The sequence below is a fragment of the Ptychodera flava genome, chromosome 17, assembly GCF_041260155.1.
Source record: "Ptychodera flava strain L36383 chromosome 17, AS_Pfla_20210202, whole genome shotgun sequence".
Lineage (NCBI taxonomy): Eukaryota > Metazoa > Hemichordata > Enteropneusta > Ptychoderidae > Ptychodera > Ptychodera flava.
This window is the reverse complement of record NC_091944.1, coordinates 16,152,966-16,169,052: the sequence shown is the minus strand read 5'-3', so window position 1 is coordinate 16,169,052 and position 16,087 is coordinate 16,152,966. Positions and strand designations below refer to the sequence as shown.

General features: G+C 38.2%; 1 protein-coding gene across 1 annotated transcript in view; it reads left to right on the top strand.

Moving 5' to 3' along the window:
• The window catches only part of LOC139115606 (exostosin-1-like), a 105,603-nt gene that overhangs the window by 74,480 nt on the left and 15,036 nt on the right, over positions 1-16,087 (top strand). Inside the window, exon 2 of the mRNA XM_070677862.1 lies at positions 15,407-15,608. Coding sequence (XP_070533963.1) covers positions 15,407-15,608 — 202 coding nt within the window. The remainder of the gene's footprint in view (positions 1-15,406; positions 15,609-16,087) is intronic.

The window sequence follows — 16,087 nt, the reverse complement described above, 5'->3', positions numbered from 1 at the left end:
CATGCAATTAAGGGATTTAGCAAAATATTTGTTCTCTTAAGCTATATGTATGTTTTCAGCAAGAAGGGGTCATGTCCTGAATGTTTATTTAAAGATATTGGATGATCTCTGTGAATTGGCTCATTAGCACATATCAACCAATTAATTAGGTAATTGGATTATGTATCTGTTTTGTTTGTGATATCCCCACAGTAGAGAGAGCCAAGCAACTCTTTCATAGCAAGGGCAGTCGTGGTTTGTTGTCATTAACCCTTTGAGCGCTGCAATTTTCTCCTGCTAAAATTTTAGTGCAAAATTTTATCAAATTTCATGAATTTTTCTGTAATTTTTTGATAATTTTGGACCAAATAGACATCACATTTAACTAGTTACAGTTTTTTCTCAAAATTTTGGCAAAAATCTGAGAAACAATTGACTGGGGTTTATTTTATAAAGGGACAAAAATAGACTTTGGCACTCAAATGGTTAAACAGCAAAGTTTTTTCGACAGTAGAGAGGAATTTTTCCCAGGTTAGCCACAGCTACAGAATCACACAGACAAAAGATGCGACAGATATTCAAGCAGTCTCCTTCCATGCATCCATATACAGCCAGTATGATTTCAGCGAAAGGAAAACAGTGAAATACAACTCTTGTATCCCGCAAGGTCTAATGCCTCATGAAGTGTGAGACTCTGCAGTGTTGCCATGGTTACTAAATCACCAGAGCCTCGTAAGCTATCATATCTCCACAGCAGTCCAGAACCAGAAAGGACTGTTATGTAATTATCTGTCGACTCTTACATGGAAAGCAATTACAAGATTGCATGTATGCATTCAATCTAACTAGCATGTGCATGCAGGCAGTGTAACAAACTTAAATTCTTGGCCATGTTTGTCTGTGTCTGGCAATCGGAAATAGACAAGCCAAATCTTGTTATAAATTGAATAGTTTATGCTAATTATTTAAAAAATTATCTACTTGGCATAGTGATTAAAAAGATAAGAAATTATGATGGAGACAGTCTCAGTTGTAACATCTTTGCTCAATCGCAGCAAAAACAGCTATCATAGAAATTGTAATTCAATCTTTTTTTCCTGCAGTGTTTGCAGAGAAACAGGAATATATTATTTCTGGCATATATAGTTTGTATAAATGTATTCACGTGAGTGCGCCAGACATCTTGACGATCATTTGTCACATAGGTGTTCCAGTTCTTTTATCTGGCACGGCCTCCTTAAAGAGTACATCATTTATCAGTGAGAGCAACAAGCTCGTCTCGTCCTTAATTTGCAGACAGATTTCATTGAAAGTGACATGCTGTGTGCAGCTAACAAACCGATGACATCATCAGGAGAAATCTAATATATAATTGGTTTTTGCTGAATGCAATTTTTGTCAAGTACGTGATTGAAGACAGGCGAATGAAGTATCTTGTTTTGATAAATTCTTATGATTTACCATAATTTGATTTAATGTCGCCGCAATTTCCATTTATTTCAGTACAATATGATGATTTAATGAAGTACAAGAGCATTAAACCACTTTTTCGTCTTTATTCACCTTTTAAGCAAGAGAAATTGAAAGGGATATTTTCATAATGAAATGAGGAGTAGAAATTTGATAATGATTGCATATTTAGATTGATGATCTGTTCTGTGTTCTTTGAATCTGAATAGATATATTGAGATTGTATGCAAAACAGGATTGAAAAAAGTACTGTGAACTCTGACCCTAATCATCTCTCAAAATGTTCACTTCTATAAATATGATTATTTCACTTGAAAGTTGTCTGTTCTGTAATATGAAAATTATGGGCAGATTTATTTTAGATAGTTGTATGTGTAATCCTCACAAAGCATATTTGAAATTACAGAATGGACAATGTTTTTATCAATGATCATCTCTTCATAGTGCAATGATAAATAGGTCTACCTTTACCATAGGTCAGATAAACCATTTTGAAGGTGTTGAAGAGTGGAAGTGAATTTCCTCACTCAAAATGTAATTTGATATACGAGACGCAGCGTTGTGTGGGTTAACCCTTTGTGTGCCATATTTTTTTCCCTCCAAAATTTTTTGCAACATTTGGTAAATTATTGTATATTTTTCTGTAATTTTTGTAATAGATTTGGACTGAATTAACATGATATCATATTGGCATCAGTTTTTGCCATAATTTCTGAGATAATGTGAAAGAAATTGTTTGAGTTTCATTTTACAAATGTGACAAAGATCGACGTTGGTGCTCACAGGGTAAAAATCATATTGTGGGAGAGTCTCATAGCAATATTTTGTCTGAAGCTTTGGTTGCAGTGGTGGGATATTGTAAAATTTTGTGCCTGTAGCGTTATTTCTTTATCATTGGATGGTATGATGAGATGGATGAAATATTTTGATGTCAATGGCTGCTGGCCAGCGGCTTTGATCAATTTCAAACCGATCAAAGCGGCGTTCTTTGGCACGACCTACATAATTTACCGCAGCCTGATGAAAAGACTGTGTGTTTAGCAGGTTGTAATTCAACAGAGACCCCAGGTCTGGTCACAAGACGGATGTTGTTGAGTAAAGCTGTGAGGCATACAGTCATGCTAAGAATAGCAAGCAGGGCCGAAGTGTGTGCAAAATTTCACAAACACGTTGACCAAGAGGGAGTTAGAGCTTTGAAACAGGGACAAGTAGTGGTTGACATACAGTGTCTAACCTCAAACCAAGAGATCTGTCTGGCTTCTGTGGTATTGATTACGCTGTCCAGACAGGCTTGCCATTGAAACAGTATACCTCGGCCACTCTTCCAGTGCAACGCCTCCAAGGCAAAACAGTCTAGAACAGGGACTGCCTTGAACCGCTCTGGTGTAAAATATATCCACTGCTCCAGGCCAGCAATAATTTATTCATGACTTTACCATCTTGGCTTTCAACACATGTTGTTTTCTATTTTCAGCTCCAGGTCTTTCTTTTGTACTCGGGGTAGTTTTAATATGCAGTCATATTTGTTCCTAGAGAAAAACTGAATGCTGTTTTCTTTGTCCTAGTGACCAGCAGCTATTGCTTCAATGATCTTAGCTGTTGCATGGGCCATTTTTAACAACGTATAAGCGAAGTACAGCCGGTAGTTACAAACAAATGCAATGCGTACTGTTGCTTACTTGTTGGCGTTGCTGTTGTTCCAGGTAGTTGAATCTATACACCTGTATCTTGTATGTCAAACACAGATCATGGAAGTCCTAGAAGTGTATTATGATCGAAAATGATTTTGACAGCCATCATTGTTTCATTTGCATAATGATTCTGCTATAAATATTTACGCCGTTTTCATATTTGCATCTGCATCTGGTAAAATATTCAGTTCAGTATGCCTCTGGTATAGCTTAGACATGTAAATTGTTTTATTCATATTTTCCAACCAACCTTTGGACCATATCAAGTCAGGCAGGAAAAGAGCATGAATTTCCAAAATGGAAAGGAAAACGAAACCATGCGTCTGCCATCCGTGTTTTGAACACAGTAAATTTGAGATAGGAATCGTGAAACAACTACTTTCTTGAAGGTTCAGATAAATAAAAATTTTGAAGTGTGTGTACCATGCCTGCTGTAAGTTTCTCAAATTTTAAGTTCTGATAGAATGGATTGATGATGTGAAAATGATCTGTCACACCCCCTGTCACACCGGTTGGGTCTTTGACTCATGCAGTACACACAGGAAGGCATCAGTCATTCCTTTCTCAAACATGGAAAGAACGCCTTTATCCCCACTGCAAGGTTACAGATTGTATCTCTTGAAGTGTTGACCGATTGTCTGGACACTGTTTCCGGTCTTCACCAGAGAAAAGGTGACAACAGCGGAAGAAATCTGCCTGTTGTGATTAGTTATCAGATCTGGAATGTAGAGAATCTAAAGACTGGCACATCACTGTGACTAGCGTTGTTTAGTTTGTAGGTGGTACCACAATCTTCTACAGGTGTGTAATTTCTCTGCCCAGGAATGCTATGTTTACTCTTCAGCTGTCTTTCTTTTTGAAAAAAAAATCTTTATTTGTTCACATCTTAGAAATACTCATATTTTCCTCCCTGGTTGATGACGAAGCTTACCGATGCACCTGTGTACACCTCCCAAAATATGAATCACTATTTCATGTGCTTCAAGAAAGACTTTCTAAAATCTGCGTTAGCCCCGATTTTCTAATGAACAGGTCCAACACCTCATTGAAAGCAATAGGATTGAACGATTATGAAGGTGATAACAGGTAAAAACTGAAGGCAATATGTGACCGGCATATTAAATTCTAATCTAGAATTTGGTCAAATTGTTTTGGGACCTTGCCAACCCAAATGCAAGACTTTACACTTTTACAGTCCCAGCTTAATAGACTGAATTCTTGAGTATTAGATTCTAGAGCACACAATCTGATAGCTTTTAACTTCGGTGTGATTTCCTCTTCCTTGGAATGAGAAAAACACACGGTAGTCGGGGCTGGGAGCTGAAGCATTTGATATTTGGGGAAGACTTGGTGAAAACACCATAATTTAATTCTGTTGTTGAATTGATCGAACAGAGCAGATTTGAAAGCTAGTGTAATCTGGAGAGTTGAATAATTGTACATGCACAAAGTACGTGTGACTTTGTTAACAAAAATGTCAGTAGCTGTCGGAAAAACTTAGCATCTTTCTCAAGGAAGTTTAATTGTTTTATCCAGGGTACGTGTTCATGAAGTGCCTTGTCAGCCGCATATAAGCTTTATTTTGACAACCCTTCAAAAGTGTTAACGTTAACAGAGTTGTCGGGCAGGTCAACAGCACCAGTGCAGTGCCCGGCAGCTGAACTTTTCCATAAGAAAGTAGACCGTGAGAATCTTCTGTAGCCATGGTAACAGGTAACATCCAGTGCCGTCAAATTTTGACTTTTGGAGATTATGGGCTTTCCAAGGGTTGTTGTCGATGAAATCAAAAAGTTAACTTGATCCATTGATTACAGAATGCATGACTTTTTGCATTTTTCCAAAGTAACCTTTCTTTTTCTGGCAAGCATGATATTTGACATATTTTGGTTTTCTGTTCCAACTTTTCTGTTGTTGTTGAACAACTTTTCTTCAAATATAAAAGTGGTTATCTACTTTGATAAAAGACAGAGTATTTCAATTGACTGGTCTTGAGGAAAGAGTTTCTGTTGAGGCGCCAAACTCACTCTTTTGAGACGTCACTGGTGAAAATATTTCTTCTGTGAATGTGCCAGGAAGTATGAGGTTCTTTGTTACCGATGGTCAAATCAAGACCTGTTTAGTCTCAGTTTGGAGGACGTTGGGCTGAGTACGGTCGGAGTTGTAACTTGCAGTGGTCCAGCTTTGTATACTGGCAGGTCATTGACATTTGGACGTAATTACCGTTGAGGAATTCATAGAAGTAGGGACATATTGTTCTTGCCTCCATGAAAGACACAGGAAACAGCTTTATTCTGTCCCCCTACCCTCCTGCAGAAACAATTGAAGGGAGCTCTTATGTGGGAGGTTAAAATATCTAGTTATCATTTGAATGAAAATTTGACAATTTCCTGTGACAGTTAATTCATCGATGGCGATAGGATACCCCCACCAATTAAACGACAAATCCTCACCCTAGCCGGTATTGCAAAGCAGCACTTGATAAACCCTGCATACTATACTATAGTACAAACAAAAAAGCTGTCAATCAAAAATTGGCCAGTTACCATGGGAACAATAATTTGAATATCACTGACTGTGTTTAGTTAATTGAGGCTAATGGTGTGTATAAGATGATAGATTTTCTGTTGACGTTGGTGTTTGTGTGTCAGACACTTGACTTTGCCTGATTGATCAATTCAAGTGATAAGAGGTCACGAATTGAGGTCACAGAGTGTCTGGGTAACCAAGCACACTAGAGATTTCTTCTAGCCCTTATAGTTGATGCAAAAAAATTTGATTTCTTTGGCAGCATATTGTCTCAAACATTTCTTTTGAACAGTAGAACAGTAACAATGTGCAGTAGAAAGAAATTCTTGAGTGGGTATGATATGATTTAGTCCAATAAATTGGTTTACCTTGTACATGCAGTGACCCTAGTTCTTGAGAAACTTAAAAATTTCATGAAACATGGTTTGTCTCAGCTTGATCAAACAGTTTCAGATAGGCCCGCTGTGAATCATATGTTTGGTTGTCGTGGAGATTTTGGAGATTTGAAGATAAAAACATATTTTGTTGTTTCCGGACATCAGAGAGTATCTTAACATCAGCTCGAATGAACAAGATTGCAAGTCATTTTGGTTTGTAGCATGGGGTATTTGTGCAAGAAACTTCACTGATCTCATTGCGTGGCATCATTTGTCAATTCAGTTGTGTGACGCAGAATCTACAAAGTCAGGCAGCTGCTGTTTTTTGTGCTCCCTTTCTGACATTCTAGCACAAAGGGCGTAGGAAGTAACGCAACAAAAGCCCTTTTTTTGTCAGTTCTATGAGAACCCAGACCATTGGATTGTCTGCCACCGTGGTGAGAGGTAGTCAAGTGGTGTTTAATGCTTTGAGAGATAGAAAGGAGCCATTTGATGACAGCTAGGTGGAAAATTCCTCCGCTTGGTGTCACCGTGACAATTCGCTGGACTTGCCCGGCTGGGTTAATGCAAATTTTCGATTCCAACGGTACAGAGTGAATTAATGAGTACATTGGCCTTTAATTAGATCTCATTGAAAGATTGCCTGGCCATTATCTTGTTGGAAAGAGAATCTTTCTTTTCTAGTGTCATTTAGAACAGTTCAGCCCTAGTCAAGAGAGCTTGAAATAGTAACCCTTAGAGGCAGGGACTCGGGGGGATCAGATGAACAAAAAATTTTCAGAGGGGGAGAGTGAATGCCTGGACAGATAAATTCGTTTGATTGACATGAAACATGGGAAAGTCTCAGATGGGTAGTTGTGAGGGTTTTTCCAGGCTCTATTATGATACAGGTTGTGTTTTGTGAAGGCTTCATTAATCACCGCCCAAACGGTCGGGCATTCATGAATATTAGATCATATGTAGATCTTTGTGGAGCAGCGTTTTATTTGTTCCAGTTAATTACCTGGGATTACCATTCATGGTAATGAAGTATATTTTTTTTTGAATCGAGAGGGAATAGTTTCGGTCAGTTTCAACCATGACTAAAAAGCTAAACTTTCAAGATAAGAATCTAATCTGCTGTTGTAAGATTTTTGAAGACCACATAGATAGATGTCATGATAATACAGGAGGGTGATTGCCATCGCATGTACTTCAAGATTAACCATTTGAGTGCCAAAGTCTATTTTTCTCCCCTTTTACAAAAGAGACCCCAGTCAATTTTTCTCAGATTTTTGCCAAAATTTTGAGAAAAAACTCTAGCAAATGAAATGTGATGTCCATTTTGTCCAAAATTATCAAAAGATTATTGACAAATTCATACAAATTGGTAAAATTTTGCACTAAAATTTTGGCGGGAGAAAATTACAGCGCTCAAAGGGTCAACTCAATGTCTGATTGCTTAATTTGCATGTTGGTCAGCGTGGGCCAACTGAATTCTATTCCAACTATACACGTCAGTGGATTAGACTTCACAAAATGATTGTCGGAGCCACACTTTCTTTATCACTCCCATGATATTGTGTTTAAGTCTGCAGAGAAGTTATATGCTCAAATATAAATTTTGATGAAAAAATTCTGTTCTGAAACATTGGATGCCATTGCAGATATGAATTTACAATTTAGTTTTCATATCAAAATTGATGTAACATATCATATCTTTACTGCCATACCTCAATAAAGTGTTATGACTTGCAGTACAATATTCACAATATTCACCATAAAAAAAAGAAAAAAAATCCTCGGTATTACATATTCTTTAACTATCTGACATCAGAAAGTTAAGGATTTCAATGAGATTGGTGATTGCGGTATTTGTGAGGAAAAAATAGTGCCGATAGTTGAAAGTGTCTTCCTGTTATTTTTTGACCCAAAAGTAATTTATTTTGATGTCCTAAATTATCAATTTAAATTTAGTTTGTCTGCATTTAAACCTCCCGTAAAACACAACTAATGTTAGCTGCAGTCAGCTTAGACTAGTAACAAAGTCTCTAGTACATGATGTGAACTAGATAAATCTGTTCAATTTTCACAACTTAGAGCCAAGATCCTCCTTTCACATCGGCCATGTTCTTCCTGACTGTGACAGAGAATGGTGAGCTGTCTGCTACCACAGCGCCTATCCACACCAGGTTAACCCTTTGAACACCAAAGTCTATTTTTGTCCTCTTCAGAAAATAAACCCCAGTCAATTTTTCTCAGATTTTTTCCAAAATTTTGAGAAAAAACTGTAGCAAATGAAATGTGATGTCCATTTGATCCAAAATTATCAAAAAATTACAGAAAAATTCATAAAAATTAGTAAAATTTTGCACTAAAATTTTGACAGGAGAAAATTACAGCGTTCAAACGGTTAAAGAGGGTCTCTTGCAGTTTCCCATTGCTGTGGGCACCGATTCTGACATAACTGGAAACAAAAGAAAGGCTACAATGCACCTCAGGTGGACATTGTGTCAAGTTTCTTCCGAAGAAAAAGTTCGCTTCGAAGACAACTGTCTGTCTGCAGCGAACATAACGCCACACTGCAAACCATCCCATGCCATTCATGACATAGAAAAATGTTTACTTTCCCTTTCAAAACTCCGGAGAATTTTTATTCCCCAGTTTGTTCCCTCTTAGATTTCCCCCTCTTGTCAAATGCCCTTCATTATGTAATTACTGCTAATTACGTCTAGTGTAACTTTTGCCAACGAGTTACAAAGGAGAGTGCTGCCTTCAACAGAAAGGTGCTGTAAAAAAGAGTCAAACGGACAATCGTTGCCAGAATGAAGGACCAAGGCATTGTAAATCAATGATAAACTGCAGTTTTTTTAACCCTTACACCACTATGGTTTGGCCCAAACCCATTGTTATCAATTGTGATTGTGGACCTGTTTACAGGGAATAGGGGTGATCAGGTTAATGATCTAAATTACAGGCTATAAAATAGTCATTATGAAGTCTGTGTGTGGTGGTGGTAATGTTTTCTGCACAATGGCGTTCAAGTGGAGTTTAGAGAACTCACTGGTGGCCTCGCTAACAAGTTAAGAATAGTGCCAGTCAATATGTTTATTGAGTGGCTTGATTCTTAACTTGTTAGTCATTGATTGGAAAATGTGTTTCAGCATGCAGATTTAATAACTACATTTATGATATCTGATGATAATGTTTTCCAAATGCCCAGTAGATCTACGACACCCAGCTAGATAATCTGGGACAGGTCACTCATTTGCATTAAAAAAGTGAGAAGAAAGCGTTGAAAGATTCACTACATGCAAATGTGTGTGATAATGATGGATTGAGAACCGAAGTGTCATTTCCTTCTGAAAGTTGCTTGAATTGAAAATCGTACCATTGACGTCTGATACCAAGAAAACTTTCCAAAACATTGCACTGTGCTGTTTCATTAGTCGCTAAATATATTTCAACCTGGATTTGGAAAATCTCCAAACGATTTGTAAATTATACAAGCTATATCAGTTATATGTAGTACTGACCTATCTACGGAACAGACCGGCCCTGGCGAAGGCTAAACATAGTTAAGACATCTCCTATCACACCTCGTTCACATATATCATCACAAAGTTGCCTTGAAACTTTGGACTATTATTTGAGCATTCTTCCATGTAATATTTACATGGATAGTTTACACCTAGTATGCCAATAGCCGTTATATAGCAACTTTGCAAAATTCTCAATTTGTCTCTGCGAGGCAGAAAACTTCCCCTGTGTATTTGCAAGAAAAAAAGAGTCAATCTTTGAGAATGTAATGATGGACATTCACGCTGCCTTGGTAATCATATCCCACTATTAGGAGACTTTATCAAGTTCAGCCCTTTACCTCAATGACCCCGCAGAAAATAGAATATCACATCTGGTGTGCACATCTCATCGAGAAATTCCAGGATGCCTAACCTCCACTGTGAACGAGCCCAGCCTCACAAGTATGATATTCCACAAGGATGTGCCCGCAATGAGAAGAATGCACATTGATTCTGAGAGCTTTGGGCTCGGCTTTCACTTTCTCAACCTACTTCAGATTGGAAAGCAAAACTTTGCGTTTTCCCAAATGGCCAGATGCGATCATTAGACTAGAGCTGTTTGCAAACTAGCAAGACCTCATTTGCAACAAGCAGACACCTCCAAAGTTACTTGAGGTAGCCCAGCTGGTTAAATCAACCCCTCAACACTGTATGGTCTCAACCAGAGCATTTTCAATAATGGGGAGACACTATGATCTTTACGGTCAAGGGAAAATAGCGAATTTTAGTCGTAAATTCATACTGCATAAACAAGGCACCTCGTGTTTGACACGGCAGCTAAACTTAGTGAAGTACCATATGCAGACACTGTTGGCCAACAGTCGCACTCAGGCTTACACTCGGATAGCAGAAAAATTTGATCAGTAAGTTGCACATAGCAAACTATTAAAGGGGTCAGATACTTATATAAATTATTACCACATGATACGAACTGTGTACAACGTGAAGCTTCTCCATCAGTCACAGTTTACGTTTTTCAGATATTTTTACACACTGGTAATGATAACGATGACATGTGATAAATCATATCAAGGAAAGCGATAAAATCCATCATCTGGGTTCCACTTCCGTGCGAAAAAAACGTCTTCAATATACAAAATGTAAAATGAAGAATTTATCTGGTGTGAGTGACTTCTAGGGGTACTACCCTTCGCCTCTGTTGTTCTAAATGTTGGAGAGCAAGTACGTACCCAGCAACGAAGTCACATCAGCACGTACAGTATTCCGACATTGTCCCTGGTATCATATGTAGCTGAAAAGGCATAAAAAAGTTTCACTGAATTCAATAGAGTTGATGTTTTACACCTGCATAATGAAGTAATTGATTTCCAAGTTTATGTACATGAATGATTTGAGCCTGACCATGATGATCTAGGTATGGCCCATACTAAGAGACAATGTGGGGAAAAAAGTTTTTTCGGAGTACTTTTATAAATAACTATTAAGAAGTGATGCAAAGTCTCATGCCTGGAAAGCGTATGCATTGAAAATTCGTTTTTGAAGACCAAGGGTATGACCAAGATTCACTGAAGTCTAGATGCTGATTCTGATATTTTACTCTGCTATCTGTGCTATCCATAGCCTTGATATTTGATGAAGGTTGCTGTGATGATGTTTAACACATGTATGCACTATATGATAGACGTAATTTTTAAGTCTGTTACATGTTTGATGGTAATTTTCATTCATACTGAGTTGTGCTCGCTCATGAGGTAGGTTCATCACTACACAATCATTGGTGTAACGGGGAGTGAGGGGGGCCTTCTGTGTTATAGGGAGGGTTTGGGGGGCATTCCAATCAGGAGCCTTTATCATCAGCAAATGTGGTTTCAAATGGCAAACAGCATTCCAGCGGAGTCAGAGGTCAAACTCCGGCATCTGCTATTCCTGTTTTCATGTTTAGAAAGCAGTCACAAAAGCATTGACAAATTACTTTGGAAAAATTCTTCAAAATTTACACTCCCAGGGCACTTAATCTGGTCGTCATAATTTGCTCTGTGTGGATTCCCACCCAGACCGTTTCTGGCGTCATACAGTGTAAAGTCACCGACCTCATCTCATCAGCTCCCCCTTCCCAGACTTCCAAAGTAATTATCAGCCTGTTTGTGGGTCGGAGGTCACTTCAACAGGTGTCATCAGTTTATTCCATGTGAAAAATATTTTGATGCATTTTTCCCCCAGTGTTTCCTTAACCATCAGAATCTGTGAATGATACCACTGTGCTTTTTGCTGCAACAGGAGTCCAGCAAAATTACCCATGATGCATTCAGAAAGCTTTCATTTTGAAAAAACCTATATATGTGAAAAAATTTAAGTAAATGGGTTTATGTAAAAATCAATCAACTACATGCTAGCTATGGATTGGTGGGGGACTCATGAATTCAAAGCATTATGAAATTAAACTGTACAGAGGTCAACCTATGCGTAGGCAAGACACAAGCCAGTGATAGGCAGGACAGCCGATCTGCGGCTTTGTTTATTTAACAGTAAATTGAGAACGGTATCGCTTTGAGAAACAATAGGTGGAACGTATTGAGATGATTCATTGGTTAGTTGAGCACAGACTTTGGCATGTTGAGAAAGTTTGATAAGATAGCAGGAGTACATCGTTTGCAGATGTTGCTTCTAAAGCTGTCCCCCGGTGAACTTCAATCACAGTGGCACTGATAATAGCGTGCTTCAGTCGTAATAGTGTTTTAGCTGTGATTAGTACAGTGATACAACATGCAGGGGTCAAGGGTCAAAATACACTCAGACTGAGAATGATGGAATGATACCAAAGTTGAAGGGAAGTGGGGGAGGGGGGGGGGATGGCCTGGGAGATGTTGATGGTCAAGTTTGAGTGAGGGATGGCTAGGGGGAGGGTAAAGTGGTGTTTGTCCACTGAAGGGATCTGATATCTGACAGCATTCATTGACAATGAGCTGTCATTATCAACACCTGCCCTTCTATTAAAAACTTGAAATCTGACTTAGACTATTAGAATATGTAGCTCAGACCTGCAATCAAGGATCCATACCTATATTTTGGAAATTCATTCCAGTTTGTTGGTTTTTGTATTTGTTAAGTATTTCTCAATTATTTCTGTTCATGTTGTCACCCAGTGTCCTTGTGTAGCAGTCCAATTTGCACAGGTGTTGTACCAAATAAGTAGCGAAAACATTTGTGTGTTTCAAACAAGTGATCTGGTTCTCAGCTTCTCAACTTTTCTGAACTGAAATTTGATCAAAGCAGTTAAAAAGTTTACATTTTGAAATTTGAAATTAAATTTTGTTTCAGTGAATGTTTAAGCTGTTAGTTATCTGGAGAAAAGCGTTCAGATTACTAGATTATAAAAGTTCTTACTGTCTCTACACCTACAGTAGCATGGTCACTGTTGAGGCTCAGTGCTCTGGTATGACGTTGACAGAATATAAACAATCTAGTACATTGATTTGCCGTGGCTGTACAAATTGCATCTCTCATTTGCTCAACTCAAACAAGGCACACTGATGCATTCCTGTAAATGTGCCGATGTGACTGATTGAGTTTACAGACCTAAGTCACCGCGCGAGACTATTGAAAAAACATTTGATGAAATTGCATGTTTTTAACACTACTCTCTTTAATTGCTGGCGGGACCCCTTATCCCGCATCTACTCTTAAGCCCACCGAGCGCACAAAACAGCCAGACATATTAATGATGGGCTGAGAAGAAAGGAAAATAGTGGACTATAGACTGTGAGTTGACTTGAGCTGAATTTGTTGATGACTTCTAATGATGCATGGCCAATCGGCCATTCTTTATGGTTTTCTTACAAGGTCGTGACCTTGTTTAGTCTCTGTTGGGAATCACTTTATCCAGCATTTTTTTCTATTCCTGGCATAATCCCATGTTTCCCATGCATTGCACCGCCAATCTTACACAATCCAGCAAATCAGTGTCCACACTTTCGTTCACTGGAATATTTTTCCATATTCTTTGTGGTTCTTTGGGCTTGTTCACCACCAGGCTTTCAATGGCGTATCCCAGTTGCTTTCAGTGGGTTGGGTCGACCTATATACGAGGAACAGGGGTAACTGCAGTGAAAGGGCAAAACATAATCAAAGAAACTCTATGCAGTAGAATTTCTCTTACCAAGTGTGTACTCACTGCTTTAACAATCTCTCTTATTAGATGGAGGGAAAAATGGGTGGTAAAAATCAGGGGACCTCCGATGTCCAAGCTGTTTGCATCACTTGATTCTAAGCTCTCTGTCTCACACTTTTTGGTTCCCATTTTGCAAATTTAGTTATCAGATATCAGTGTGTACAATATGCAGTATTGATGAATAATTTTGAGTCCAGACTGAAATACAGTCATCGGTGATAACATGTATATTTTACATTATATGCGTACAAGTTGTGTTTACAAGTGGAACATCAAATATTCCTACGAGAGTTTGGCAGGAGAACAAGAAATTTTTAGTTTACAAACAGAAAAATACGGGAAAATACATTGTCACTAACAGCTAACGTGGGCTAGATTTTCTAGATTCCTCTTATTAATACTCGTAGGAGGTCCCATAAGAACAATTGTCAGTTACTTAGGGAGTTAGTTAACAAGCATCAATTATGGTACCTCTTTTGATGTGTGCGCATAGTCCAGCTTGATCAGGCCAATTTGAACGGTAAAATCTGTTTGTTGATATTGGTGAAATATCCAAGTTACCTTTTGAAAGGAAACCTAATTACCTTCTTGGTGGTATGATTGGTGACTGTTTGCTTTTTGTTGATTGGGTTCGACTCTAGCAAAAGTTAACTGAAGTGAAAAACCGGTGTATAATTGGCGTGTAACTCCGATACAGTTAGAGAGTTTGGATTTCCTTAGTTGTAGGATGTGAGATAATTGAAAGTTACGCAAAAGGGCCGGACTTGCCTCCACAAAGCTGGGGGCTATGTAAGCCAGTGTTTACATGGATGTTTTGGTTTGAAATGAGGTGGACGTGCATGTATTTTTTCTGTCATGTACATTGTGAGATTTCTACTCGCCTGTTGTAGGTGGAGTTACCTGTTGTTTTCTCAGCTTTTTTTGTCAGACAAAGGAGGAGACGGGGGAGGTAGTTTCCTTCCTCTGGGAAAGATGGGGAGGAATATGCCTCTAGCAGGTTTATGATAATAGTGAGATCTCTGAGTAACCATGGTTGAAAATCATGATAGCCTTTTCGCTGCAGTGCAACCCTGGCAGAGCCACAAAATGACCAGCTTGGCTGAACAAACTCACAGTATAAGGATTTGTCAATTTTGACTCAATCTGTAAAGTTTTTATGATATGCAACGAACATTTTTGAAAAAAACACGTAGCATAATATCATGTAAGATTTCACTTATAAAATTTGTATGAAAGAATTCTTTTTACCCTATTTACAATTATTATGGTAGAATGCGCCTCAGGGACACATATTCGGACTCAAACTTTTACAATATTGTTTTCTGATGTACCACTTGTGGAGGTTCATTTTAAAGCTCTTGATGTGAGAAAATTTTCTGCCACCTTAGTTTTTTGAAATTTGAATATTTTATTTTAATCCATAGAGTTAACACAGGGATGGCGGCCATTTTGAATTTTTAATATTGGTAAATCTTGGGTTATTTGTTTCTCTAGTTCCAAAATTTGCATGATGACCCCAGATTTTTATTCTTGATTTTGAAAGAGAATGGTGGAAAGATTCCTTAAGCAAAGTTTGAGAAAAAGTTTAAGTCTGTCACTTTCGAGGCGCATACTACCTTAAATTTTTTTCTCTGATTTCTAACCAATATATGTATTTCCTCTTTTTCATTACAGATATGATTTCCACACACTCCTGCATAACTCTACATTTTGTTTAGTGCCAAGAGGAAGGAGATTAGGCTCCTTTCGATTCCTAGAGTCTTTACAAGCCGCGTGTATACCAGTTTTACTTAGCAATGGGTGGGAGTTGCCATTCTCCGAGGTCATAGATTGGGATAGAGCTGCCATTATGGGGGATGAAAGACTTCTCTTGCAGGTAAGTTGAACCATCCCTGTACCCTCTAGTGGACAGGTCCAACTAAAATACGGTGAGAAAGGTTGTGCCAAAAATTTGATGGGCAAAGGGTTGTCCAGTTCGGAATGAAATAAATACGGGCATTATCAGTTTTATTGATATTTTTATATACAGAAAGTGTCAATACTTATCTTCTAATTCAGACATCTGCCCATTGCTACTGGTGTATGTTTGCAATCTTGTATATGTTACAGGGATTCCTCAATTATTTTACCAGGGTTGCCGTCCATCCAGTAAATGTCAACAACGTTATTTGCATTCTAAAACCTTTGACTTGTTTCTTAACCTAGTTTTATCAGCAAAAAACACTATGTCCATGCAAATTGCGTACTACACACATTTCCAGACTCTCAGAAATGAGGTATACTCCTTTACACTGTAGTATATATCCCTTGCTGTTTCTAAATGTCTGCAATGAACAGTTTGTGAAACACCAGTGC